The sequence below is a fragment of the Erpetoichthys calabaricus genome, chromosome 6 (assembly GCF_900747795.2).
Source record: "Erpetoichthys calabaricus chromosome 6, fErpCal1.3, whole genome shotgun sequence".
In the NCBI taxonomy this organism is placed as follows: domain Eukaryota; kingdom Metazoa; phylum Chordata; class Cladistia; order Polypteriformes; family Polypteridae; genus Erpetoichthys; species Erpetoichthys calabaricus.
The window spans coordinates 139,949,189-139,976,622 of NC_041399.2; the positions used below are offsets into that span (position 1 = coordinate 139,949,189).

At 37.2% G+C, this 27,434-nt stretch overlaps 1 protein-coding gene across 4 annotated transcripts in view; it reads right to left on the bottom strand.

Annotated features, from left to right (window-relative positions):
* The window catches only part of LOC114653566 (coagulation factor XIII A chain-like), a 252,900-nt gene that overhangs the window by 57,632 nt on the left and 167,834 nt on the right, over positions 1-27,434 (bottom strand). For all 4 annotated transcript variants that reach the window (XM_051929077.1, XM_051929078.1, XM_028803954.2 and 1 more), the window contains 2 exons: positions 15,689-15,967; positions 13,553-13,713 (listed from right to left, as the gene is read on the bottom strand). In XM_051929077.1, coding sequence (XP_051785037.1) covers positions 13,553-13,713; positions 15,689-15,967 — 440 coding nt within the window. The remainder of the gene's footprint in view (positions 1-13,552; positions 13,714-15,688; positions 15,968-27,434) is intronic.

Below are 27,434 nucleotides of genomic sequence, written 5' to 3' on the forward strand. Positions count from 1 at the left end.
CATTTCAATATTTTGAAATACACTGGAACAATCTAATTAATCTGATTAATGTTATACCTTTAGTAAAGAGGCTACTATTATTAGTCTGAAAAAGTCACATTTGGAAATACTATCTGATACTAAAGACATACTATTAAGCAAAAAAATAGTATACTTCAAGGTGGATTATAGGAAAACAATTAAAGAATGGTGTAGATCTTTATTTGTGAGAGAGGTAATGAAAGTGTTATGATTTCTCAAATTTAATGGTATCTGAAAATCGAAGTATAATGTTGGTAGTGCCAATAACAAGAATTGCAGCATTAAGTTTAATTGTTGAGTAATGTACAGCATATCTGTAACTGAAATTAAAAGACATATACTCTTCAGACAATCGTAATACAAGAAATTAATCAGGTACAACTACAAATATACTTAACTAAACGGAATGCTTTGGAATTAAGAAAATTTGGCATGCATTCCAATTACAGAAGCCATCAAAGAACACTCTTCTTTAATATATACTGTGGATGTTAGAATCACTCCAGAGCTGACCCCAGATCCAATGGCATCACAAATCACTTCTTCAGACTGTCAGTTCTGTCCACATGGGTTGATGTTTGATCTTTTCTTGTCAGTTACATATTGGTAATCCTTGAAAAATCCCTCAATCTATCTACATTTAAATGCAGTCCTTGTAGTGACATTTATATTATTACATTTCTTTTATCTGTTTCTCATTGTATTCTGTATCCTTCATTTAATCTAGTCTCCTACTATAATCTTTTTGTCATTATAAGGTGGGCTTTTTGTAATCTTTTTGAAACCATTCTTCTATGTTCTCCATATTTTTTTCAGCATTACTCATTTCAAATTTCTTCATTTTATTTATTTTTCTGATGTCAAATCAAATCACTGCATTACCAGTTTGGCTAAGAGTCTTGATAATGTAGATCCCATTGGCATCCCTTCTTTTTGTCTGTAGTATTTCTGGCAAAGTGAAACTAGATGCATTTTATTGTTAATGGCCTGCTTTGTTTGTGTCGTTATGGTGGGGTCGTTGTTTACCTTTGTTTGTAGAGTTTCTGTGAGCAGATGAATTGAAATCACAGTGTACAGTGACATATGCCATAATTATCATATTGTAACAATCTTAAAGCCTTCAGCTCTTTTAAAGAAACATGTACTGTCGGACGTCAAGTATGTACTGTAAATGACTAGTCACGACACACATTATTTCTTGTGCATTTATCTTCCGCTACCTTTTCCATTTGTATGATGTGTTCTAGGGAGCCTAGAAAGTTCATGTTGGATGCATCTTTGTGACTGAACTTTAAACCTCTGGTGAGAACATTTTGTTCTGTGGTGGACAGCTGTCTTCTGGAGAAGTTGTATACTCGGGATTGTGGTTCATTAGTATGAATGTTCCCAGTGAGTTTATTCCATTTTTTTTAAGTGTATTCCGCTTAGATTTGCGCCTTTTGTTAGCTGTGTCCTGGATGTGCTTAACCCATTCATATGTAACTATCTGTCCATAAGTTGTGAGAAGTCTGGATCGTTGCCTCATTGTTTCAGATTTGTACATAGTTTGTGGTGTGTTTTGGCAATAAATTCATACAGAATGCGTCTTGTGAATTGTTGAATGAATTTCATCTTCGAAATGTTCATGGGTGGTTTAAATTGTAGGTATTTTAGAGTTGCAGCATACCTGATACAGCTATGGAGGAAGTAAAGTTTTACATAGCTGTGAACTTCTTGGATAGCCAAAGTTTCCCATCTAATATATTGGAGGGCTTCTTGCCCGAAGGTCGTACGAATGGAAGTGAAGGTCTGTGATAAAGTTTTTATATTTGTAGCTGGAAATCCACAAAGGGAGAAATTTAATTGCGTACCTTAAAATTGATTTTTATTCCCAAGCTTTCGACTCTAATGTTGCCTTGGATTCCTGTAAGTCTAATCATTTTTGTTGGATGACAATATCTAATAGGACTTGAAAGTTTAGGAATAAAAAAATTTTAAGATACATATGGTATACTACTTTAAAAATACATACTTTGTTTACACTTTAATATGCTTCTTATGTGTCTCAATATGCATTAGTTATTTGTTGCTACTTGTAGGAATAAGTAACCCAAATAAGTTGTCTTCCCCTCTTCTTCCACTGAAGCCAGTCCCTGCATATATACTGTATATATCTATATATATATATATATATATATATATTGTCATGCATGAGCGCATGGGGAGCAGCTTAAGGACCCGACGCGCATCGTGACAAGTCGTGCCAGGGGACAAAGGCAGGGTACTAACCTCTCTCTCTCTCTTTTCATAGAAAGGATAAAGCGCCGCCACCATAATCCATCCCGGACAAACAAAACATCATCACTTTCAGGTTCCTTTCTCTCATCGGGTCCCTCATTGATGACGTCCATTACCCATCCACCACTAATTTCCGGTCCACCTATTTAAAATGTCCGTCCACCCATCCCTGGTTGTCTGATGTAAATTTTCTGTTTTGGAAATCCATTTGATCTTGTTTGTTACAGTATACATGGCCCAAAACCCCAAACCTTTATGCCGTGTGCTTGTTATTACTACTATATATTACTATATATATATATATATGTATGTATATATATATACTGTGTATATGTATGTATATATAAAGGAACACTTTTTAATCAGAATATGGCATCAAGTCAATGCAACGTCTGGTATACTGACCTGGTCGGTTAAGTAGCAGAGGGTTTTTTTTAATTTTATTTTATTAATTTTATTGCAATCATTCATACAAATCGATTAATTTTTACAAGAAATAGGATTGAAAAACAAGTCAACCCCCACCCTTGAGAGAGAGAGCATGGCCAACGGGGTAAAACTTAAGGCTTGTAAACATACCTAAATTGATGAGTTTAATAGGCCAGTAGAGATGAATGGAGAAGAAAAAGAAATGCAGAGATAATTACTTCCTTGGTGCTTTAAGAGCTTATTCTAAAATTTTATTGATTATATCCTGCCAGGTTTTAAAATAATTCTGTACAGATCCTCTAACTGAATATTTGATTTTTTTCAATTTCAAATAGTATAAAACATCTGTAACCCACTGACTTAAAAGAGTAGAGTTAGGATTCTTCCAGTTTAGCAAAATAAGTCTGCGTGCCAAAAGTGTAGTGAATGCAATCACAGTTTGTTTGTCCTTCTTCAATTTAAACCCTTCTGGAAGAACACCAAACACAGCTGTTAATGTGACACCAAGGCTGTCTGAGAGGCATTTAAAAATTTTGGTCCAAAATGATGTTAATTTGGCGCAGGCCCAAAACATGTGACCCAGTGAGGCTGGGACTTGATTGCAGTATTCACAGGTTGGATCTTGCCCTAGAAACATTTTGGACAGTTTTAAGCGAGACAGATGTGCTCGATATATAATTTTGAGTTGAATAATTGCATGCTTTGCGCATATGGAGCTCGAGTGAATTCTCTACATTGCTACTTTCCACTCCCTTTCTGATATATTGATTAAGAGATCTTTTTCCCATTGTCCTCTTGGATCTTTGAAAGGGAGGGACTGTGAAATAATTTTATATATTGCAGAGATGGTGTCTAAGTCCTTGAAATTGAGCAGTATTTTTTCCAGCATGGACGAGGGTGCAAGATGAGGTAAATCGGGCAGGTTCTGTTTAACAAAGTTCCTAATTTGAAGATAGTGAAAGAAATGTGTAGGTGGAAAGTTAAATTTGGAATGTAATTGTTCGTAGCATGCAAAGATGTTGTCTATATAAAGATCTCTGAGCAATTTAATCCCAATTTTTTTTCCAAATATTAAAAACTGCATATGTTTGCGAGGGTTGAAAGAGGTGGTTCTCTTGCAGAGGTGCCACAAATAAAAGCTTCTCCATCTTAAAATGCTTTCTACATTGGTTCCATATTCTGAGTGAGAGAAGCACAATTGGGTTATTAGTATATTGCCGATACCTTGCATTTATTGGGGTACAAAGCAGGGAATATAAAGAGGTATTGCAGGATTTTACTTCTATTGTGGACCAGGCTTGTGTATGTTCATCTATTTGTGTCCAGGTTTTTATAGCTTGTATGTTTGCTGCCCAGTAATAAAACTGAAAGTTAGGTAGAGCCATGCCACCTTCTGCCTTAGGTCTTTGTAGGGTCGCTCTTTGGATATGTGAATGTTTTGAGTTCCAAATAAATGAGGTTATTGTTGAATCTAATTGCTTAAAAAAATATTTATTGATGTATATTGGAATGTTTTGAAATAAAAAAAGAAGCTTAGGAAGAATATTCATTTTAACAACATTAATTCTTCCAGCTAGAGTGAGATGAAGGGTTGACCATCTATGCAAGTCTTGCTTAATTTTTTCCATATAGACATACAGTACATTTTGTTGATAAAGAGCTTTGTGTTTACTTGTGATGTTTACCCCTAGGTATTTAAACTGATCTGCAGTAATAAAAGGAAAGGTGTCCAATATGATATTGTATGCTTAAGAATTCACTGGAAAGAGTAGACTTTTATTCAGATTAATTCTGAGACCAGAGATCTTTTGAAATTCTGTAAGTGTTGTTAAGACTGCAGGCACAGAATTTTTTGGGTCTGATATATACAGTACCATATCATCTGCATATAGAGAAATGTTCTGTTCCAGTCCTTCTCTGATAATCCCATTTATCTTATCAGCATTTCGACAGTGAACCGCCATTGGTTCAATGGCAATTGCAAATAGCAGTGGTGACAAGGGGAATCCTTGTCTGGTACCACGTTCTAGTTTAAAGTAGTCTGAACAAATGTTGTTAATACAAACTGAAGCTTCTGGATTGGTATACAGTAGTTTGATCCATGCACAATTGTTCGGGCCAAACCCAAATTTCTCTAATGTAGTGAAAAGGTATTTCCATTCAATCATGTCAAATGCTTTTTCTGCATCCAATGATAATAATATTTCTGGGGTGTTTGACTTTGTTCGTGAGTATATTACATTAAACAGGCGTCAAAGATTGGAAGATAAGCGTCGACCCTTGTTAAAACCAGTTTGATCTTGTGATATTACTGAAGGCAGCACTTTCTCCATCCTTCTAGCTATGATTTTTGAGAGTATCTTAACATCATTATTCAGAAGTGAAATTGGTCTGTACAAAGCACATAGTAATAAGTCCTTATTTTGTTTAGAAAAGACGGCGATTAATGCTTGGCGAAAAGCAGAGGGGTTTTTTAATCAGTTTTAGCTGATTTGGTGTTAATGAAATCAACAACAGGTGCACTAGAGGGGCAACAATGAGACCTCCCCCAAAACAGGAATGGTTTAACAGGTGGATGCCACTGACATTTTTCCCTCCTCATCTTTTCTGACTGTTTTTTCACTAGTTTTGCATTTGTCTACGGTCAGTGTCACTACTTGTAGCATGAGGCGATACCTTGACCCTACAGAGGTTGCACAGGTAGTCCAACTTCTCCAGGATGGCACATCAATATGTGCCATTGCCAGAAGGTTTGCCGTGTCTCCCAGCACAGTCTCAAGGGCATAGAGGAGATTCCAAGAGACGGGCAGTTACTCTAGGAGAGCTGGACAGGACCATAGAAGGTCCTTAACCCATCAGCAGGACCGGTAGCTACTCCTTTGGGCAAGGAGGAACAAGATGAGCACTGTGAGAGCCCTACAAAATATACTCCAGCAGGCCACTGGTGTGAATGTCTCTGACCAAACAATCAGAAACAGACTTCATGAGGGTGGCCTGAGGGCCCGACATCCTCTAGTGGGCCCTGTGCTCACTGCCCGGCACCATGGAGCTCGATTGTCATTTGCCATAGAATACCTGAATTGGCAGATCCACTACTGGCACCCTGTGCTTTTCACAGATGAGATCAGGTTCACCCGGAGCACATGTGACAGATGTGAAAGGGTCTGGACAAGCCGTGGAGAATGTTATGCTGCCTGTAACATTGTTCAGCATGACCGGTTGGTGATGGGTCAGTGATGGTCTGGGTTTGGGCATATCCATGGAGGGACACACAAACCTCTACAGGCCCGAAAATGGCACCTTGACTGCCATTAGGTATCAGGAAGAAATCCTTGGACCCATTGCCAGACCCTATGCTGGTGCAGTGCTTCTTGGGATCCTCCTGGTACACGACAATTCCCAGCCTCATGTGGCGAGAGTATTCAGGCAGTTCCTGGAGGATGAAGGAATTGATACCATTGACTGGCCCCCACGCTTGCCTGACCTAAATCCAATAGAACACCACTGGGACATTATGTTTCAGTCCATCCAATGCCATCTGGTTGCACCTCAGACTGTCCAGGAGCTCAGTGATGCCCTGGTCCATATCTGGGAGGAGATACCCCAGGACACCATCCGTCGTCTCATTAGGAGCATGCCCCAATGTTGTCAGGCATGCATACAAGTACATAGGGGCCATACAAACTGCTGAATACGATTTTGAGTTGCTGCAATTTGCGATTTTCAGGGTGTCTTTGATTTTAGCCCTCTGTAAGCTGATAACTTTCATTTCTATCAAACAATGTGGCATCCTTTCGTTCCTAACACATTACCCAGTCCACATCAGTATGGATATCCAGCATGATTTTTTTCCCCTTTGAGATCTGATATGTTTTGAAAGTGTTCATTAAATTTTTTTGAGCAGTTTATATCTATATAGATATAGATAGAGATAGATATAGATATATCCAGGTACAGTGGAAGTAATATGTGTGTATGTGTATATGTATGTATGTGTGTATATATACATGTGTGTATGTATATATATATATATATATATATATATATATATATATATATATATATATATAGTCACACACGTGCGCATGGGAGGCAGCTAAAGGGCTTGAGTAAGAGCAGTTCCGAGTCATACCGGGATGTGGCAGAGTGCACTGACTCTTTTTCTCCCTTTCCTGTAGACCATTCACGGGAGATTCCACCTGGCCCTCTTGACGTCACTTCCGGGACCGAGCCTATGGAAGGAGACCTTGCCAGCTCTGGCCCCTGTGATGTCACGTCTGGGCTCGAACCAATGGCTGAAGATCTTCATGAGCCCAACCCCTTTGATCTCACTTCCTGTCTTCCCCTTTATTTTCCCTATTCCCTCAGTTCTGTTTTGGACTTGGTTTTGTGCACACCAGTGCTGTATACACTTTACGACTGTGCAGCCAAATACCAAATACACGGGTGGCTGCCCCAAACCTTTCTATGACTCTGAGTTGAGTTTGTGACATATATAATGTAATCGGAGCACTTTACTGCACTCGGTGACGCTGCATTAACACGCAAGTCATCTGTGATGCCAAGATGAGACCTACAAACTATGTGGCGCAGGGACCTAGGTCAACCTGTGATTCATTTATTCTGAGTTGTGAAAAGTAATATAATCTAAATATAGTAAGATAATTAATTAATTATATAAGACAAAGCATATCAAAAAGCACAAAATCAGAAATATATTTTTTCCCAAGGGTGAATGCAAAATAAGTGACAGCATGCACTGTAAAATAAAGCCACACTTCTCTAAGGAAGGGCTTCTTCTTACTTTAGATAAGCTTTTTTAATAAGGTAGTGTATACAGCAGCTTTTTCTAAAGCAAGTAAAAACCAAAATGGAATGAATAAGCCTGCACATCACAGTCAAAGTTTACTGCCTTTTAGATCCATGGACACCACCTGGGCAACCTGGTGGAAATTTGTACATTTGCATATATATTTAATTTGTATAAAGTAAATAAATGTCATTATGTATGAACATTTCCTATATTCCTTCAGAAGTACATAGTATGTTTATTTCGTGGCTATATAAAGAAACCAGTGAACAACACAAAACAATTATAAAAAAGTTAATGACAATGGCCTGTCTAAGCCCACACATGTCTGACATACATCCACATTTCCAGCTTCCATCCCATTTCCTCTTTTTCTTTAGTGGACTAACATTTTTTCTACTAGCAATGTTGTGCAACATTGCACAGACAACTATCACGGAATGGCAAGGTTAAGGTGGAAATCTAATGTCACTGATGTCACTTTTCAGGTAATGAATATCATGTTTGCTTATGTGCTGTGTGTCATTGGTTTTATGTATGGTTTGGGGGTTAGTTACAGATATAAAGGAGGTGATACTTGATATCACCCGATACTGCTGTTTGTCACTATGGCTTGCACAAGAGGTAGCCACTTAGCAATTAAAAAAAAAAAACTAGTGTAGATCAGAAAGGATTTAACAGGCTACTTTAGTAGCAATGTCTTTTGGGAATCTCTACTAAATTAATGATCAATCTGAAGATGGAGTTTATCACATTCTTAGCAGTACAATGCTTTTAAGAAACTCAATTCTGAGTTGTTTCTTACACTGTATACTTCATTGTCCATATTTGTATTCATGTAATACTGTTGGCAATACACTACTATCAACAGAAAGTGGGATACATGCCAGTAAAAAATTTCAGTGTACAAATACATGAGACATTTGAACAATATTAGCCTTTGTTCTACAAATTTTAATTTATATTTACAGTAGTATCTATTAGGGCAGAGCCATAATAAACTTTATCCAGGATATATTTTATCTACCTATTCTCTAATATACCTATTTTAATTAATTGACTGTGGTATGCCGAAGCCTGTTTTGAAACCATCTGAAGCATAAACATCCTGGGATAGGATACTAGTGTATTACATTTGTAACCACAAGGGAGTACCAGAGATCCCCAAACCACAGACATGGCAATACAGCAATCAATATATTAATTAAACCAAAGGATTTTAATAGTTTGTCTCCAGCAATATGCCACAAGTATACAATAAACCAACAATAAATCAGCAATTCTTCCGTCCTCCAGTTGAGTGTTTCCCACTGCCTCCTAACTGACTCATCCATGTGTAGCAGTGGGCTCCATTTTAAGCCAGACCCAGGAATGCTTTTGGTGTCATATTGCACCCTCTATTGGCATATAGGGACTCCCGCAGGGCTGCATTTCCAGACTCTATCACCCAAGCACCTTGCATTTGTCCGGACTGGGTAGTCCTGTGAGGACCACTACCACCTGGAGTATGGGAGCTGGAACCGCTCTCTACTTTAGGCTTTGCTTGTATTTTTATTGGCTGGGTACGAAAGTATTTTCCTCTCCTGCCTGCCACTTTGTCTGCATTGTCATATTGGCCTCCTGTCAGGGTAATCTATTTTTCTCAATCTCATCTGGAATGCTTGCTCTCCTCATACACAGGTCATATTCATGCACATACGCATGTTTTTAGGATATTGGGGGAATCTGGGGTATGAAGAGAAACTACATGAATATTGGAAGAATGTGCATACTCCACATACACTGTTGAAGGACTGATTAACAAAAACACACCCTGGAACTGTGAAGTAGCAGCACTAATCACAGCATCGCTATGCTACCCCTAATTTCCAAAATCTGTTAAAAACAAAAAAGTTAATGTTGAGTAATGTGAATAGGCATTTAACCCCATTGTGATTCATCACTTTTAAGGAAACAATTACAAATTTCACTGTCATGTTCTACCATAAGGAATTCTATTTACTATTTAGGTTTTTGCATAGACAAATTGTTTCCTTTTTGTAACAATATGCAAAGCCTTAATGAAATCTCACAATTAATCATTTCTAACAAATCAATAAAATAAGTAAAAACTATTTTTTTGTGTAATAGTTGTAGATTATAACTGCATAACTAATATATACCTTTTATTGTCCTTACAATAAACACCTGCTTAAAGTAACTGGGGAAAAAAGTTGCCTAAATAGGACATATAAGTTATCATACAGTAGGTTCAATCATTTAAAATGGAAAACTCATAAAATTAGTGTAAGTGGATCATAGAGGCTGCTGACCTAATTTTCACAGTAACATACAGTACATATTCAAAATTTTAAGAAATACCAAGATGTTTTTTGATTCAAACATCATATACACAATGTCTATAATGTATTGAGTCACTTATCATGAAGAGGAAGGGCAATAATTCCTTAGGTAGAGATAATATTTCCTATGCTTTATCTTTGTCATTAATTTAGATGCGGAGTATGCTTACCATTTGTCCTTGTCTTACTTTTATTCCCAAGAAACGCACCTTCAAACATATCTATCTCCATTTTAACTTGGCAGAATATGTGTCTGCTCAGTATATTTTATTTTATTTTTAATGAACATTTTTAATATTTTTCCAATTTATGTCTTAAATAAGGATAGCAGCTCACAGGCAGCATACAAAAATATGTTGGAATATTTCCAATCAGACTGCACTTTTCAGAAGTCCTATTTAACCATCACAGAAGCCTCTTAAAACTAAAGGTTTATCCAGGTCTTCCAGATATCTTGTAACCATGTGCAACTTAGGCGTTCCGCATATATTGTTTTGAGCCTTAGTGAGGCTCATATCTTTCTATTATAATAAAAAAAATCTTGGGTCGAGGTGTTTTCTCAGAGACACTTTAACGTCCTGCAAGACTAGGAAGTGAGACAAAAGGACAGCTGCTGTACAGGCTTTTAAATGATCGATGTGCAGGGCAACATGCAGATCACATGGCACGGCACATGCAGCAGCAGCAAGCCACCTGATCGAACATAGAGGAGGTAAAAAAATGTATTTGTTCCCCATTGTATGACCATTTAAGAGGGGGTTTCAGAGGAGCGACTGCATCCCCTTTAGTGTGTGTTCAGCCACCCTTTTCACAACCTGAGAGGCAGAGACGCGAAGTGGCTGGCGCATGGCGCGCCCTGGGGGGGCGGGGGGATAACTCATTCACTACAGCTTTATTACTGGCAAATATCAAGAAATAAAAAATGAATGAAATGAAAATAACAATCACTTTAAATTGTATATCCGGTTAACCAAACCTGGGGGTGGACGAGCGAAGCGAGCAGGGGGCAGAGCCCCCTAGTATTCACATATATTCAGGCCCATGTCTGAAATTTTCTAAAGGAGTTATATGAAAAGTTGCAATATTTATAGACAACAATGTCATCACTGAACATACTGACTTGTTCTTCTTCACCTCAACCCAAGATACAATATAATGTGGAGTTAGAAGAAGTTATAGAACACATGCATGTCTAGATTCTGATATTGAATATCATATGTTGCTGCTCCAGGGAAAAAGTGAACCCAGTTTTATTCTTTGTCATACAATATTTCTTTAACACCTCCTAAATTAAAAAAAAATAGTTTTCTTTACTAATGGACAAATAGTTTGACAAAGAATTCATTAACAGAAAATGGATTACCTCTTCGGGGCTGCTGACTCTAGTATTGTATAAGCTGTTCTATTTCAAAGTTAGCTGTCTTATGGTACATGGTAGGAGCGGAACTCCATTCTGACAACCCTAAGATTGTATCATTAAAAGGGTCTCTAACCCTGATAACTTGGAGTGAAAGGTAATGCTAGTTTGGGTTGTCTCTTTTTATAAGACTGTGTCATTTTCTGGACTGCTTTATAGAGTCTATGATTATGGCTGTTTATAGCAAGACAGTTTCATACGGCCCCTTACATATTGTTTTCAGTTTTTTTTTCTTTTTTTTTCTGTAATGAGATGTGTTAGGGGCCCATGGTGATACAGTTTTAAATAAATAAATAAATACATATGGAGTACTCTGGCTCCAGACAGGCTTAGGTGCACATGGTGAAAGTGGTTGCATAAATGAATGACTTTGGAGTGTTGATGAGGAGATTGGCAGGCCTCTCATTCACGTGTGGATATGTGCAGCAGCCAATTCCCTTGTTAGTACCCTGGAGTTTGTGATTGTGGCACCTGTGCGCGATGGAAGTATAAAATGGAGCCTGAGCAGAGAACAGGGAGAGAAAATAAATAAAGAGAGAAGTAGAGAATGAATGGAGATTAAAATGAAAGTGAAAAGAAAAGGAGAGAGGTAGAGTCTCTTAAAAAGAGAGGAGCCCCAGAGAGGAGTTGTGGCTGATGCTTGAGCTGGCAGAGAGGTCACACCTGATGAGTGCACCATAGTGCAGGAGTGATCTACTGCTTTCAGTGGCTAACACAAAAGCCCAAGGGATTGTGGTTTATGGAAGAAAGGAGCAAGGCTTAGCGTGGCACCTTGCAGACTATAAAGGACTGGTGGTAAGGACCTGAGTCTGATGTGAAAGATGACTGAGTCTATCAACTGACATGTCCTCATGCTGAAAAGACAGCAAAGGTAAAACAGAGGAGATACCTGTTTTAGAGAAACGGTTGTTTTTAATGGCTGGATAGAATCTGACAATGGGATTTTAATATTGAATTAGGGATTATTTATTATTCTATTTGTTGAATTTTAACCTCTGCATGGACACTTCTTTTATAGATTATTTACTGTATTTATTTATGAAACAAGAAGCATTGCACTTTAATTTGGAATACTGTTTGTTTAAATAAAAGCACTATTTGCACTTTTGCACCTAGCCTTGCTGTTATGTGTCCTTATCTCCCTGGCTCATCTCAGTACATGGCTATCGGTTTAAGGACATAATGGTAGCTGTTGTCAACCTGGACTGTCACAGTCTCTCAAATCAATATTTAAGTTTCTGCTACTGGCCGATGTAACCATTCATTAGCTACAACATCCTAATAACAAACCAGAGTGCATTTCAGCGTTTACGACTGGAATACTAGCTAATGTAAGCAATGTCAAATTAAGACCACTCAGGCCCCTATGTGATTTAATCAACAGAGCTATCTAACAGAAAGTTGATATTCAATTCAGCACAAGGGCACCTAGACATTTCAAGCTATGTAGTCATTTCCACTCTTGATTTGTATACTTGATTGTTTCTTCGACCTTCCCACTTGTTGAGTTCAGTGCGGATGAATTGAGCGTCCAAATTACCAGGGGTTTGGGGATTAGGGTGTTAGAGATGATGTCATTATGGTCCCCTAGGTCTGCCTCAGGAATGCCCTGATGGTACATCCGCCCTGAATGTAAGAAAACTGTTGTTTAAAGCTCCCACATGAAAGAGTACTTTTTAGGTGTTAAAAGACAGGAAAATGTGACTGTTTGCCTTTAATTCAGAAGGCTGAAAGTTATATGTATACCATTCATTCCAAAGGCAGAGTCTGGTAATAAAATCTATAGAACATATGTGAAAAGATCAGTATGCCTAGGCTCATCTAAATTTTTTTTGTATGCTTTTAATGAATCTACCTTTTCTAATGGAGAATAAGACACCAGAATAATTAAATTATAGGCACAATGGTAAGTCCATCTGTTTTAATCACGTTGTGCATTTAGGCACTGCTTTTCACCGTATTTGCTAGCCCTTCCATCCTTCTTTCTTTGTGCATTTTGTTGTCTTTTTTCGTTGGACATTCTAGCTTTTACATTTTTATTTGTGCTTCCTGTTGCCTTTGTTCATCAGACATCCCAGCCCTCTTGTGGACACCGGATAACATTATGCCCAGCCACAGACAGGTGTTTTTTTTGTTCTTCTTTTTTTATATAAGTAAAATGGACAAAACATGAATCACATTTCACACAAGAAAACAAATCAGGCTGTGTGTGTTTTTATCTTCTGTGAACAAATCTATAGAATAATTAATACTGACCTTAACTGTTAATTTTGGTATCTGGAAAGAGATGACCTTCTGCTCAGTCAGAATTTGTGCTGTTTCATTTACACGGCCAGTGATAATGAAGTGAAGCATTGCCTGCTCTACTAGGTGGTTAATGTAATCTTTTGATTGTATTGAAACATCCACCACTCGAGCTATTAAACAGAAAGAGGTAATAGTTAGAATCTAAAAAATTAAATCTTTATCCTGACAATCTTGTACAGAGTATGATCACAGCATGTTTGATAAATAAAAATGCTGATTGTTACATACTTTAAAAACTACAGCATCAAAGCAAGATGTGTTTCTTTACTAATTCTGGTTTCAGAATACATAGAGTAGTGCTCCGTCCAACTACATATGCCATTTTCTTATTCTAAACGGAAAGGTACATAACAAACTATTACAGAAAGATTTATAAATTGTTTTTTTAAACTTATTGTGTGTATTGTCATTATTATATTATAAATATATTATAAATAATAATCTAATTTTGGAATGTACAGTAAATAATAGTGAAAATAATAGTTTATTGTTAGAAGAATTTTTAAAAATTATTATAATAAGTACCATCCTTGTTGCAACTTATAACATGAAAAAACATTTGTCCTTCTTGGATTATCTGAATCTTTGCAATGTTTTGAATGTGAATTCGATCAGTTTGATAGAAGTGTCTGATCTAATAATGATGATAGTTTAATTCTTTTTTATTTGCCTGGTGAGCCTGTGATCCAGCAGGTAATGTGTTGAGCCAGCAGTGTTAATACTTTATTAAGAAATGACACTCTTTAGATCTAATGCACAGATTCTTTGATGCACTTCATTTTTCAGTTAAATCATCTTGTAAAGCAATTTTGTAAAAAGTATTTAATACTTTGTTGATCTGAATGGAAATGACCTAAGATCATAGTTAATATTTCTAATTGTGGCTATCATGTCTAAATCTTACTAAGAAAAAAAAGGTGTAAAACTATCTTGCTTCCAGAAATAAGTTTTATATACCACAATGGCATTTTCTTTTGCCTTATTAGTAACCTTTTAGTAAGATTACTACTACCTGAAGTTGATCAGAACAAAGAAAAAAATTGATGGTAGAGGTGAAGTTCACTAACTTTCAACAATAATTGGAATTGCAAAGGTTTAAATAATGAAACAACTTGTAAACTAAGAAATGATTGAGTCAATAGTACTCTCTGGATACACTGGATGTCACTTGTACATGATAGGTAATAAACTAAGGAATAGTCAGCATGATAGTACAGTGTAGCAAAGGTTCCCATAACAAAGTACTGAATGTCCACACCTCCTTAATACTGGGTAAAGTTAGAATACATAACATTTGCATTTGGGATATAACGGGATAAAATTAGCATTTTGTCATACCAAACATTGTAAAAAAAATCATTATCAGTCATGTATGTTGCTGGTTGTGTGGCTTTTTGACGCTTTGTCTCCCCTAGTAATGACTGACCTGTCATTGAAAGAAACATGAATATTGGTTTGTATCAAGTAATTCTTCAGGAAACTGCAAAGTAATCTCTCTGTCAGTTCATTTTCATCTGGGTCAAGTAACAAGTGATGCCAAATAATGAGCAAGTATGGAAGAAAATTTAATGTTCTTATAATTCTAAATCAATGTCTAAACCTGAACACTGAAAATTTTGTGTCAGGACCTGGAACAAGAAGTTTGTGTTGGATAAAAAAAATCTGCATATGTTCCCAAGATAAGGCAGCTGATAATGCAGGATTGGACTAAACTGTTTCTAAAGAAATTTAAGAGGCTAAAAAGTGTTTAGGTGTAGGTTACTAATGGTCTATTTACTTTTTCACACAAGAATACTGACTTTTGGATGACTTTATTAATTAAATACATACTGAAATATATTGTTATATATAATCAGCCACAATGACAATGAATTTTGTCGACCATGTGATGACATTTAATACTAAATATGTAACGATTCAGAAAATCTGAAGCTTCAAATCCTTTTTCATTTTCTCACATTGCAACTTTAATGTCCATTCAGATGATTGACTGTTTTATTAAATGTGCATTATTATACAATGTTTCTGAATTTTGACAACTTTTAGTTTGTGAAGAAATGTGAGCATAGTGATAAAACTACTTACTGTGCTGTGCCTCCAAAGAAACTTTCAGAGTCTGAGATTTAAATTCTTTGCTTGTAACCCCAGTATAAATTACAATATTTCCATTGACATAGATACTCATGGTTCTGCGTTCTCTTGAACGATTTCTGAATTCCAGGCTCAGCTTGAAGTCGCTTCCAATTAAGATAGCATCTTGTAGACGCACCTCCATATCAACATCATTTGCTTCCATTTGAACTGTTTGCCGATTTAAGCCATATGTAAGAGCAGTTTCTACTGAGAGTCTTTCCTCTTCACTTCCTGTAAATAAATATAGCCAGTTTTAGTTGTGACATTTTGTAATAACTCTTTCTCCATGAAAAAAATATTTCAAGCCAAGATTTGTTTTACTTTTGAAAATGTAGAGAAGACCCTAACCCTTATAGATTTTTCACTTTTAAATGGCAATAATAATTATCATCAGTACAAAACAGCCGCCAATATATTAACTTAATTCATTTAGATACATATTAATAGGCAGATGTAAACATTGGTTAAGGTCTAGGTCTAGTGAAGTACAGTAAATGAAGTCTGTATCATATATATATATATATATATATATATATATATATATATATATATATATATATACAGTATGTGTGTATGTTTGTGTGAATGTTGTCTGGCAGAGGCTAATACATCGGCTGTGAATTTGAAAAGCACTGGGTTAAAATGTTTAGCCATGACAAAGTCCCACACCCTGCATGTGTGAACACTGTAACAATATGAATATTTTCAACTTTTGTAATTCTCTTCTTCACAAAAGTTCAAAAGGAACAAATTTAATAACAAGTGATCTGTTATATGAGACTTGCTAAATATGTCCAGATTTTCTGCTGACTTTCTTGCTCCATAGTAGTAATGGTTCACCAAAGTAAATAAATTCAGTCCATTGTCTGCACCGTCTCCCAAAGAGGCTAATTAAGGAAGTTAAGTGTGCAATCAAATCAGTGACATTAGGATGTATACTATGATATGTGATGTGTGCTGTGTTGAATAGTGAGTGCAGTGTATACATTTTGACTTTTAATTTGGTGGAACTTCAACTAAGTAAGAGAGCACACGAGTGATAAAGGAGCTGCATTAACACCCTTGGACTAAATTAATAGGCTGTTAGTATCTAAGTGTATTAGCCAATAAGAGTGAGAAAAAGAGCTTTTACAAAAGATAATGATTGTTTGTTAAAGTGTGTAAAGTAGACTAAGGGACCCCATTCAACTGAAGCTTCCCCACAGATGACCTGAGAGACTGCATGCATTTGTCACTCTCATGCCTGAAACAAGACCCTGCACCATCCTCATCCATTAAGGCCAGGGTCTCACTTGTAAAGCTTGCGTACGCAGAAAAAGAGGCTTAAAGTGCATATACAACTTAACATGCTAAAACTGGGATTTATTAAAAGAAAACTTGATGGAGGAATGTGTGTACAGTATATTTACGGCAGCTTTGAGCAATGTATGTGCAACATTTTGGAGAAACTGGAAAATGACAACACCCTTGATTAAGTTGGGAAATGCAGGGAAACCAGCTAAATGATGACTTGATGCATACTAATTCCTTTCTCCAAGCTGTTATAATGTGCATTGACATGACAAATTTATTAGAGCTCTAATATGATGAATATGATGTATTTTAGTTCCCTTCTAAGAGGACCAATTATGTGTATTTCGACTGAAGAACTTTTATGTATTTTTTTTGTCAGTAAGACTACCTGTTGTAACTTCTCCAAGAATTGGCTGTCAGGTTGGTAATATCTTAGCCAAGCTTCACTCTGCATTGCCCGCCTGTCAGTTTTCGCATGGTGTGGGTACATATACATATAACATAACATGTTGTTACCAACACAAAAAGGCAATTTGCAGCATGTCCAATTTTCCTAACATAATTGGAGCACTTTAATGCAATTATATTGCAATAAGAGAATATAGTGAGAATGAATCTTTTTGTTAACCATAGGCAGTGACATTCTGTTAATGCACAAGTCATCTGTGATGCCAAGATGGGACAGATCAAGTTTGCAGAGTACAGATGCACACTCTTCCATTGACTAGCAATCTTCTTCATTGCCTTATGTTTGTCTATACAGTAGTCCCTCCTCGATCGTGGGGGTTGCATTCCAGAACACCCCGCGAAAGGTGAAAATCCGTGAAGTAGAAACCATATGTTTATATGGTTATTTTTATATTGTCATGCTTGGGTCACAGATTTGCACAGAAACACAGGAGGTTGTAGAGAGACAGGAACTTTATTCAAACACTGCAAACAACATTTGTCTCTTTTTCAAAAGTTTAAACTGTGCTCCATGACAAGACAGAGATGACAGTTCCATCTCACAATTAAAAGAATTCAAACATATCTTCCTCTTCAAAGGAGTGTGCATCAGGAGCAGAGAATGTCAGAGAGAGAGAGAGAAAAAAGCAAACAATCAAAAATCAATAGGGCTGTTTGGCTTTTAAGTATGCGAAGCACCGTCAGACAAACCAGCTGCAAGGAAGAGAGCAATGTGAAGGTAGTCTTTCAGCATTTTTTAGAGGAGTGTCCGTATTTTCTAGGCCAGTGTGCGAACAGCCCCTCTGCTCATACCCCCTCCATCAGGAGCAGAGAATGTCAGAGAGAGTGAGAGAGACAAAGAGAAACAAATAATCAAAAATCAATACGTGCCTTTCAAGCTTTGAAGTATGCGAAGCACCGTGCGGGAAGCATGTTGCTTGACAAAGCCGGAAGGGAGCAATGTGAAGATAATCTTTCAGCATTTTTAGACGAGCGTCCGTATCGTCTAGTGGTGCGAACAGCCCCCCGCTCACACCCCCTCCGTCAGGAGCAGAGAATGTCAGAGCAAGAGAGAGAAAAAAGTAACCAATCAAAAATCAATACGTGCTGTTTGATATTTTAAGTATGCGAAGCACCGTGCAGGAAGCATATCGCTTGACAAAGCAGCCACATGTAAGCTCAGCAAGGATGGCAGCAATGTGAAGGTAATCTTTCAGCGTTTTTTGAGGAGCGGCCATATCCTCTAGGGGTGCTCACAATATATTCGAGGAGTTTTATTTAATACGTAATACGCGCTCTGGTTGGGTAGCTTCTGAGCCATCTGCCAATAGCATCCCTTGTATGAAATCAACTGGGCAAACCAACTGAGGAAGCATGTACCAGAAATTAAAAGACCCATTGTCAGCAGAATTCCGCGAACCAGCAAAAAATCCGCGATATATATTTAAATATGCTTATATATAAAAAATCCGCAATAGAGTGAAGCCGCGAAAGTTGAAACGCAATATAGCGAGGGATTACTGTATTGTGTTCTAGTTGCATAGGATTAAGATGTTTACTCAGATGAAATCACTTGAACGACTTAGCCCAGAGAGAGCTCCCAACTTACACACGGCAACTGGAACATGGTATGACAAACCTTTAATAACAGGAAACTGTTCACTTGATGACTCAGTTCATTTTCACCATCATTGCCTCTGTGGGACCAGACTGTTTGTGGACTAAATTGGGAGTGTTTATCATTAACTGTTTTGTGCTCACTGCTTTGTCAAGTGTTATTTGTCTCGTGTATGTAGAGTTACCACCACCATTGGGGAACTGGGTGGGGGGGGGGCCTTTGCGTTGCTTGTTTAATATTTGTGGGGGTTTTTTTTGCCTTTATTTGTTCAATATATATTTTATTATTGATTTGTAAGCCTCTATACCCATATCTCTGTGTGGGTTTGCAAGTTGGGTCAAGGCTGAATGCATTCCCATGGTCCCTGAAATAAAATAAATCACTGTTTAAGAACAGTGAGAATCTATGTATCTTCACTACCTCTACAACAGTATCTATCCTATGTTTTGCCAGATTCTGCCGGTGCTAATAATGTGCTCAAGAAATTGTGAACATATAATTAAACTGTTCCATAAACTATTATGTCCTTGTATTCAAGTATATGGTGTCCTCTATACATCTGAAATTAAAAATTCATCATGTATGGTATAGCTTGACTGAAGCAGCAAAATTTATAAGAGCACCCTAAACCTTTGTGCTTCCACAACAATGGTAGTATTCTGATTTGACAGAGACATTGTTCCCTGATGGGAACAAATAAGGCTTGTTCTATTAAAGTACAGGTGGAAAAAAACAGACCTGGAGTTAAAGGGCTGTTAAAAGAATTTCCAAAAAACAGAGTTGTAACTAGAAGAACAAAAAGATAAATGTGTCAAAGCCAAAATGAACAGGATAAGTAAAAGTCAAAAATCAAAGCAAAAATATGACCAAAAATCAAGATTGAAAGCAAGCAAGCAAGCGTGGAATTTGTTATAAATTACCCAAGAGCTAGGACACTTCCTACACCATGCCACCATCATATATACTTGCAGTAGTGTGGCATCACACTTTGTGCTATGTCAAATATGCGACTGGCAACCATGTTCAAAATACCAGAAAATGACAGTGCCAATAAAACTGAAAATAAAGTTGCACTAAAATTAATATAATAAATAAATGCATTGTGAAATATGACAAAAAACAAACACAGTGATATTTGAGCATAAATCATTAAATAAGTCATGCTTTTTTTTCTTCGTGTATTTATTTAATTATTTTTCATTTCCTTAGGGCCAGTTTATACTTCATGGTCAGTATACGAACACGCACGCATTCCCGACGTTCATTTCATGGGTCCTCTGAGCACATCCTCAGAAATTAACGTGACATGTGTGCGAGTTGTAATACCAGAAAAAAGTTGGGAGGCGCAGTGTGATCGAGTTGGAACGTGATGTCAGAGTGTCTGTTTACTGTCCACATGTGACACAAAGCCACTCTGCAAATACCTTCAGGATCGATGTGCACACTTTGATGTTTGATGAATGGTTCGATGTGGTGAAGCAAAATGCTGACACACAAATGCATTTGTGGTGCTTTTATATTCAAGCGTCGCATATTCCCCAGCGTAATGACACAATGCATTTTAAAAGTCTCACATACCATTTTCTGTGCTTTTTTTTTAAAAATTTATTTATTTATTTTTTTGCACCTTCACAGCAGCATCAGAATGTACAGCGGCACATTTGAGCCACTGAAAAAAAATTAAAGACACAGTGAAAAGGTCTATTTTGTGATTAAAGTGGACATTTCAGCTTTAATCTCAAAATATCCACTTTAATCTCATAGTTTATTTTATCATTAAAGTAGACCTTTGTAAACATCATCTTAAAACTGACCCAGTTAATAATCGCTATTTGCTTCTTGGGCTTCCTCCTGAACTGACAGCAGCGGCAAGCAGCTATAGCCACACAGAACACATTACATTTCTGATATTCCAGCTCTCTGCACATTTAGAATCCTTAGATTTATACTTGATATCACTTTAATGATGAAATGCATTAAAGTGTGTTATGTTAAATTTTACAGATAAATCATTAACTTCATTTAAATAATGAATACTGTTACTAATTACACATGTGGCGGCGGCACGGTGGCAGAGCGGTAGCACTGCTGCCTCTCAGGGACTCACATCTCTGATGTTCCCTGCCTGGAGTTTGCATGTTTTCCTGGTGGGTTGTTTCCACAGTGTGTTCCAGTTTCCTTCCAAAAACATGGAGATTTGGGGATTTTGTGACACTGAAATGACACTAGTGTATGTGTATGCTTGTGTACACCTTGCAATGAGCTGATGCCCTGTCCAGGGATCTTGTTTCTGTCTTGCTTGCTGGAATGGGCGCTTCCCTGGATTGATGGATGCAATCATCAAACATCCTTTTCAGAGATATTGTGGCAAGGTGTCATCAGAATTTAATGAATGTGTCAGGCAATTTACAACACAGCAAAGCCAAACATTTTTTCACTGTGATGATATCTCACACTGCTACCTGGTGGAATCTTCCAGTTTTACATAGAGTACGCGCACAAGTATAAACAGTACAACGCTTGTGTAGCAGTAGCGTTCACTGTAGCATGCGTCACATGAACTATAAATCTGGCTTTAGTCCTGATCAGGGTCGCGGGAGACTATCCCATCTAGCACAGGGCACAAGGCAGGAACAAACCAATCCATTGTAGGCCTTATTTAATTATTTCTTAATTTATTTGTTTCAATGAGCTAATATGTTGCACAAAATACTGCTTGAAATTAAAACTCATTTTCACCTGTCAAAGTTGAGAGGGTGGTCTCTAGCAAGTACTATAATTTGATTGGTGAATTTTTAATCGAGTACACATAAATCTTTGGCCATGAAGTGCTACATTTATAGACAGACACTACATATTAGGTGCAGACTTCTGAGAAGATAATAAATTCAGTGCTTCTTGCATTAAACTGGCTGCTTCCCGGCCAACGTGTCTCATTGGCATATGCAAAGTTGCGGCAAAAACATATTTCATGACACATTTAATTTATGTTCACTTATTGTTTCGTTTTTATTTATTTATTGTCACATTTCATAGTGCATTTATTTATATGTATATTTGTATGTATATTTTTGTTTTTCTGAAATATTACTGCATAAAAGGTCAAGGAAAATGACAAAGAAAAACTGAGCATTGCTGAAGAACTGCTGAAAGACCTATGTTCCATGCTGCTAATCCTGTACTGAAGGAAGTATCATTATGTTATGTATATGTAAGAAATTAATAGTAAATATAAGGTCTATTTAATATTTCAAATAATTGCATTCCAATTCTGTTGTGTTTTTATACTTAAACCAACAGTATAATAGTAAGTTAATAAAGACAGACACAAATACAGCAATTACCAAATTTCCACCATTTTATGTATAAAACAAGTTCCGGCTGTAACGTGCACCTTAATACCAGGGTGTAGGCACATCACACATTCAATGCAATTATTTGAAACATTAAATAGACCTTATATTTAGTATTAAATTCTTATATATACATAACACATTATAAAGACTTTGTACAAGAAAGAAGTAAATTGTGAAGACTGGTGTAAACAACATAGACATTATAAGAGTTTGCAAACACAGTATTTGGGAAAAAAAGATGGAAGAAAAAAAAAAGGTTGACTTGATACGTAAACTTAGGTTTCAAAATTTAACTAAACACTCATTGTCAAGATCCAACTTAATAAAAGGGTGAAAGTCTCTGTGTCCGTCCATCTCTGTCATTTCAAAAGATAGTGCATCACAAACATTTATATTAATAATACGCATTGCATTTGTCATTCCAATAGAAGGCACATCACAAACATTAACACTGCTTTTACAAATTCCATACCAAATGGCATATAACAGAGACATATGCATTGCATGATGCCCTGTAAATATTAACACTGGGGTCTACATTGATTACTTATATTACAGACCTTCTGAGATGGGTAGCACAGCTAGCTAAATATAAAAGCATAATAACTATCAATAGATTCTGCAAGTGTGCTTCAAAAATGTCTCATGAATAGAAGGCTGACACTGAGTGAAGAAGGAAGAAAAATGTAGTACTGAGCCATTTGAAATTCAGATGTAAAGAAACGCATAAGACAAAAACAAATTGGGAAACAAGCACTGAACATTTTAGAATAGCAGTATAGATTGTTGATGTGAGACATTTAAATAAAGTGTGCTGGTTGAGAGGAAGTAGAAGAAAGCAAGGTAAGCAAAAGGTAGAAGAAAGCAAAAAAGTAACTCATGCAAAATGTTAAGGGTATTTATGCCTTTGGGGAGATGGGACAATACCAGTAAATAAATGCATTTTGATCAGCATGTATTTAAACTGAAAGACAGCATCCATTCACCCGCAAATCTGCTTATTCCAATTTAGGGTTAATGGAGTAGAACCTATCCTGACAGCACTTGGTGCAAAGCAGGAACCACCCTTGAATAGAACACCAGTTCATCACAGGGCTTATTCAGACATGAACCTACAATTTAGAGTCACCAATTAATCTGACATACTTATCCTTATGAAGTGGAATCCCATATAGACACTGAGAAAATATGCAAATTCCACACAAACTGCCCCCAGACCAGGATTCAGTTGCAGAACCATTATATTAATATGTTTGAATAAAGATGTTCTATCTCATCTAATTCTCATACATGCTTAGCCCAGTTAAAGGTTTGCAGGGGACCAGTGCCTGCCAATGAAAATGCAGGAAACAGCAGTGGACATGGTGCCAGACCATGACAGTGAGCTGAATAAATGAATAAAGATGTGTACAATAACAGTAAATCAAAAACATTTTCCTTCTTGATAGTAATAAAAGCTTATGCAACATGTTAATTTAGGTCCTATATATTTCTTTCTTGTATGATTTTGCTAAGGTCTAGCTTGGGGGTGGGCAAAGTCTGTCCTGAAGAGCCGCAGTGGCTGCAGGTTTTTGTTCCAATCCAGTTGCTTAATTAAAAAACAACTTTCCTCCAGGAACGACTTTACCCATCCCTGGTCTAGCTCATAACATAACTGAGTCTTTTATCTTTACCCTCTTTACCCAGTTGTCTTATTGTCTTAATTTTTGCTAACCTGTTTCCTATTTTGAAATTCTTTTATTTGGTAAACTGTCTTAAATATGATTTCTTGCTTGTACATTGATTAAAATGTATCTGCAAAGTTTAAGGTGTGCTCTTTTGTGTAATAATTAGAGCCACATCTCATTTTAGTGAGAGGGCCAAAACAGGCAGAATATGTAATTTTAATTTTGTGTGATCTTAAAATTAGCTTTGATTTTTTCTTTAACTTTTCTATTCCAGCTGAGAATTTTTAAAGTCATGTTGTTCCCATGAACTATACATCATTAACATATTAAGTTATACACCAATTTTAATTATTTGCCATTATTGTGGAAGAGTTCAAATGTGTAGTTAAAAATAGCCTATAATTTAGGATTTAAAACCAACTCAAAGACCAAGTCTGCCATGCAGAGCTGCATACCGCTGACCCCGTCTTTTACAATGTTGCCTACCGTACAACCTTTAAAAAGGGCAGATTTCTATGATTAGGAAGTTGTCTTATCAAACGTTCATAGTTACTCTAGCGCATTTAGTTTCAGTGGTAGAAGACCAATCATTGCAAAATACAGACTAAAACTGTCTACAGCTACATGTTAACTTTATTCAGGGTCTTCACAGCATTTGACTTTTACAACTTGCACCTTCCATAGACCTTTACAAATGAGTTTTTTCATAATGTCACAGACTACATAAAGTGCAAATACAAAGGCAGCTCTTTTTTACATGTACAATATTTGTCAACATGAGTACATCATTTTTAAATTCAATTGCTGAGTACAAGGGAAGAATACTTTGGCCTAAAGGAACTTGAAAGGTGGAGAGCAAAATTTCCGATCCTCATTTATCACTGATATCCTTCAAATTTACCTTCAATTGCCTTAGCAACTATAGCTTTATTGAGCTGAGCTCCAAAAATGCTTAACGTTTGATATCTAACACTTGAGCAAAAACATTAAGTGAAAAGCTAGCTGCAAACAAAGGAAAGAGAGTGTCTCGATGCATGCTCAATAATCCAGGTAAGGAAATTCTAGAAAGTTGATTCAGTTCATATGGACATAGTTCTTTTCCAGCGAGATACGTTACATCAGTCATCCAAGTGACTTCCTCAGTCTCCTTTGACTGCAGGTTTCTCCAACCTTATAAACCGTACCTTTGCATTATGACCAAAACTAGCACCATTGACTAACAATGGGCCGTGTGATCAATGATATGAAAATTGTGTGCGGAGCAACTGCGGATAAAAGTTTCGGCATGTCTCAGCAATGCTAAGCCCCCTGCACCCAATATCAGTATTGTGGAGAGGAAGGCTCTCATGGTACTCAGTAAGGACGACAACATCATCATCCTTCTGGCAGACAAGGGGAGGTGCACAGTGTTGCTAAACCAGACAGACTATCATGAGAAAATCTTGTCTCTGCTTAGTGACAAAAACACTTATGAACCCCTAAAACGAGATCTAAGTAGTGGTTACAGGAAAAAGGTAATAGATTGTCTCAAACAGTTAGTGCATGACAACGCTATTGACCGGACCTCATACCACAGATTATACCCAGGGGAAGCTACACCAAGTCTGTATCATTTACTGAAGATACTGTACATAAACAGGATGCACCATTAAGACCCATTATCTGCATGATCAATTCGGTTACATATAACATTTCAAAGTTCCAGGCTGCTGTCCTCAACCCATTGGTAGGCAGCTCAAAACACCAAGCAGTGGAGGTGGTCTGTAAGAGATTACAGGATGACCCCACACTCAGTAAAATGACCACTCTCAGCACCGACCAAATGTGCCTGCTCTTGGAACTGTGTCTTCAATCCACATATTTCATATACAAAGGCCAGTACTACAGGCAGAAACATGGGTGTGCCATGGGTTCCCCAGTTTCACCTATTGTGGCCAATCTGTATATGGAAGAAGTGGAAAATAGGGCACTATTATCCTATCCTGGAACATCACCGAGCCATTGGTTCAGGTATGTGGACGACATCTGGGTGAAAATCAAATCTCAGGAGGTACCACAATTCACTGACCACATCAACTTAGTGGATAAATACATTCAGTTCACCAAGGAGGACATGAAACGTGACAGGATAGCTTTCTTAGATTGTGAAATTTCCATCAGCAATGGGGGACATTTGAAAGCTGATGTGTACCATAAACCAACGCATATGGATCAGTATTTAAGGTTTGACTCTTACCATCCACTAGAGCACAAAATAGGTGTCATCAGGACTTTACAACACAGAGCAAACATCATACCCACAGACACAGCGGCCAGGGAAGCAGAAGAACATCATATCAAAAAGGCCCTGAGAAAATGTGGTTATCCCAGCTGGACTTTTGTCAAAGCAGGGAAGACACCTAAATAATGCTCTAAGCAATCCAGGAGAGAGGAAGGACAACTGCTGCCTAAGCAAAAACCTTTGGTGATCTCTTATGTGTCAGGAATATCGGAACAGCTGAGACGCATTTTTTCAAAAAACCAGGTCTTACGCAGTTAAGTGCCAAGAGGATTGCCATGAATTATACATCAGGGAAACCAAACAACCACTGGCGAAGCGGATGGCACAACACAGAAGAGCTTGGTCACTGTTTCAGTGATGAAGATATGCACATCCTGGACAGGGATGAACGCTGGTTTGAGTGAGGAGTCAAGGAGGCCATTTATGTGAAAAAGGAACGACCATCTCTGAACCGAGGAGGGGGCCTAAGGGTACATCTTTCACCATCTTACAATGCTGTGATTGCAGCAATTCCCCAACTCTTTGTGAATGGTATTCATGGCCATGGATCAATAGACAATTTGCATATCATCGATCACACAGCCCATTGTTAGTCAATGGTGCTAGTTTCAGTCATTATGCAAAGATACTGTTTATAAGGCTGGAGAAACCTGCAGTCAACTGAGACTGAGGAAGTCATTTGGATGAGTGATGTAACGTATCTCCCTGGAAAAGAACTATGTCCAGATGAACTGAATCAACGTTCTAGAAAAGGAAAGAGAGAGTGTGAGGCTGTACTGTGATTGGAAGCTATGACTGGTTCATGATCTTGATATAGTCCAAACATCCTAGCAGTCTTTAGCTTTAGATACCTTTTTTATGTATGTAATTTTATTTTTAGCTTGTCTGCAGGTACTTCAATTCCAATCTGCAAATTACCAGTAACTTCTGTATTTTGTTCCATTCAGACTTTGAACAGCACATCTTGCCTCTCACTATTGTGGTTCACATTAGGGCTTTTATCCTGAACCACCAACTTATCATATTATTTTAATAC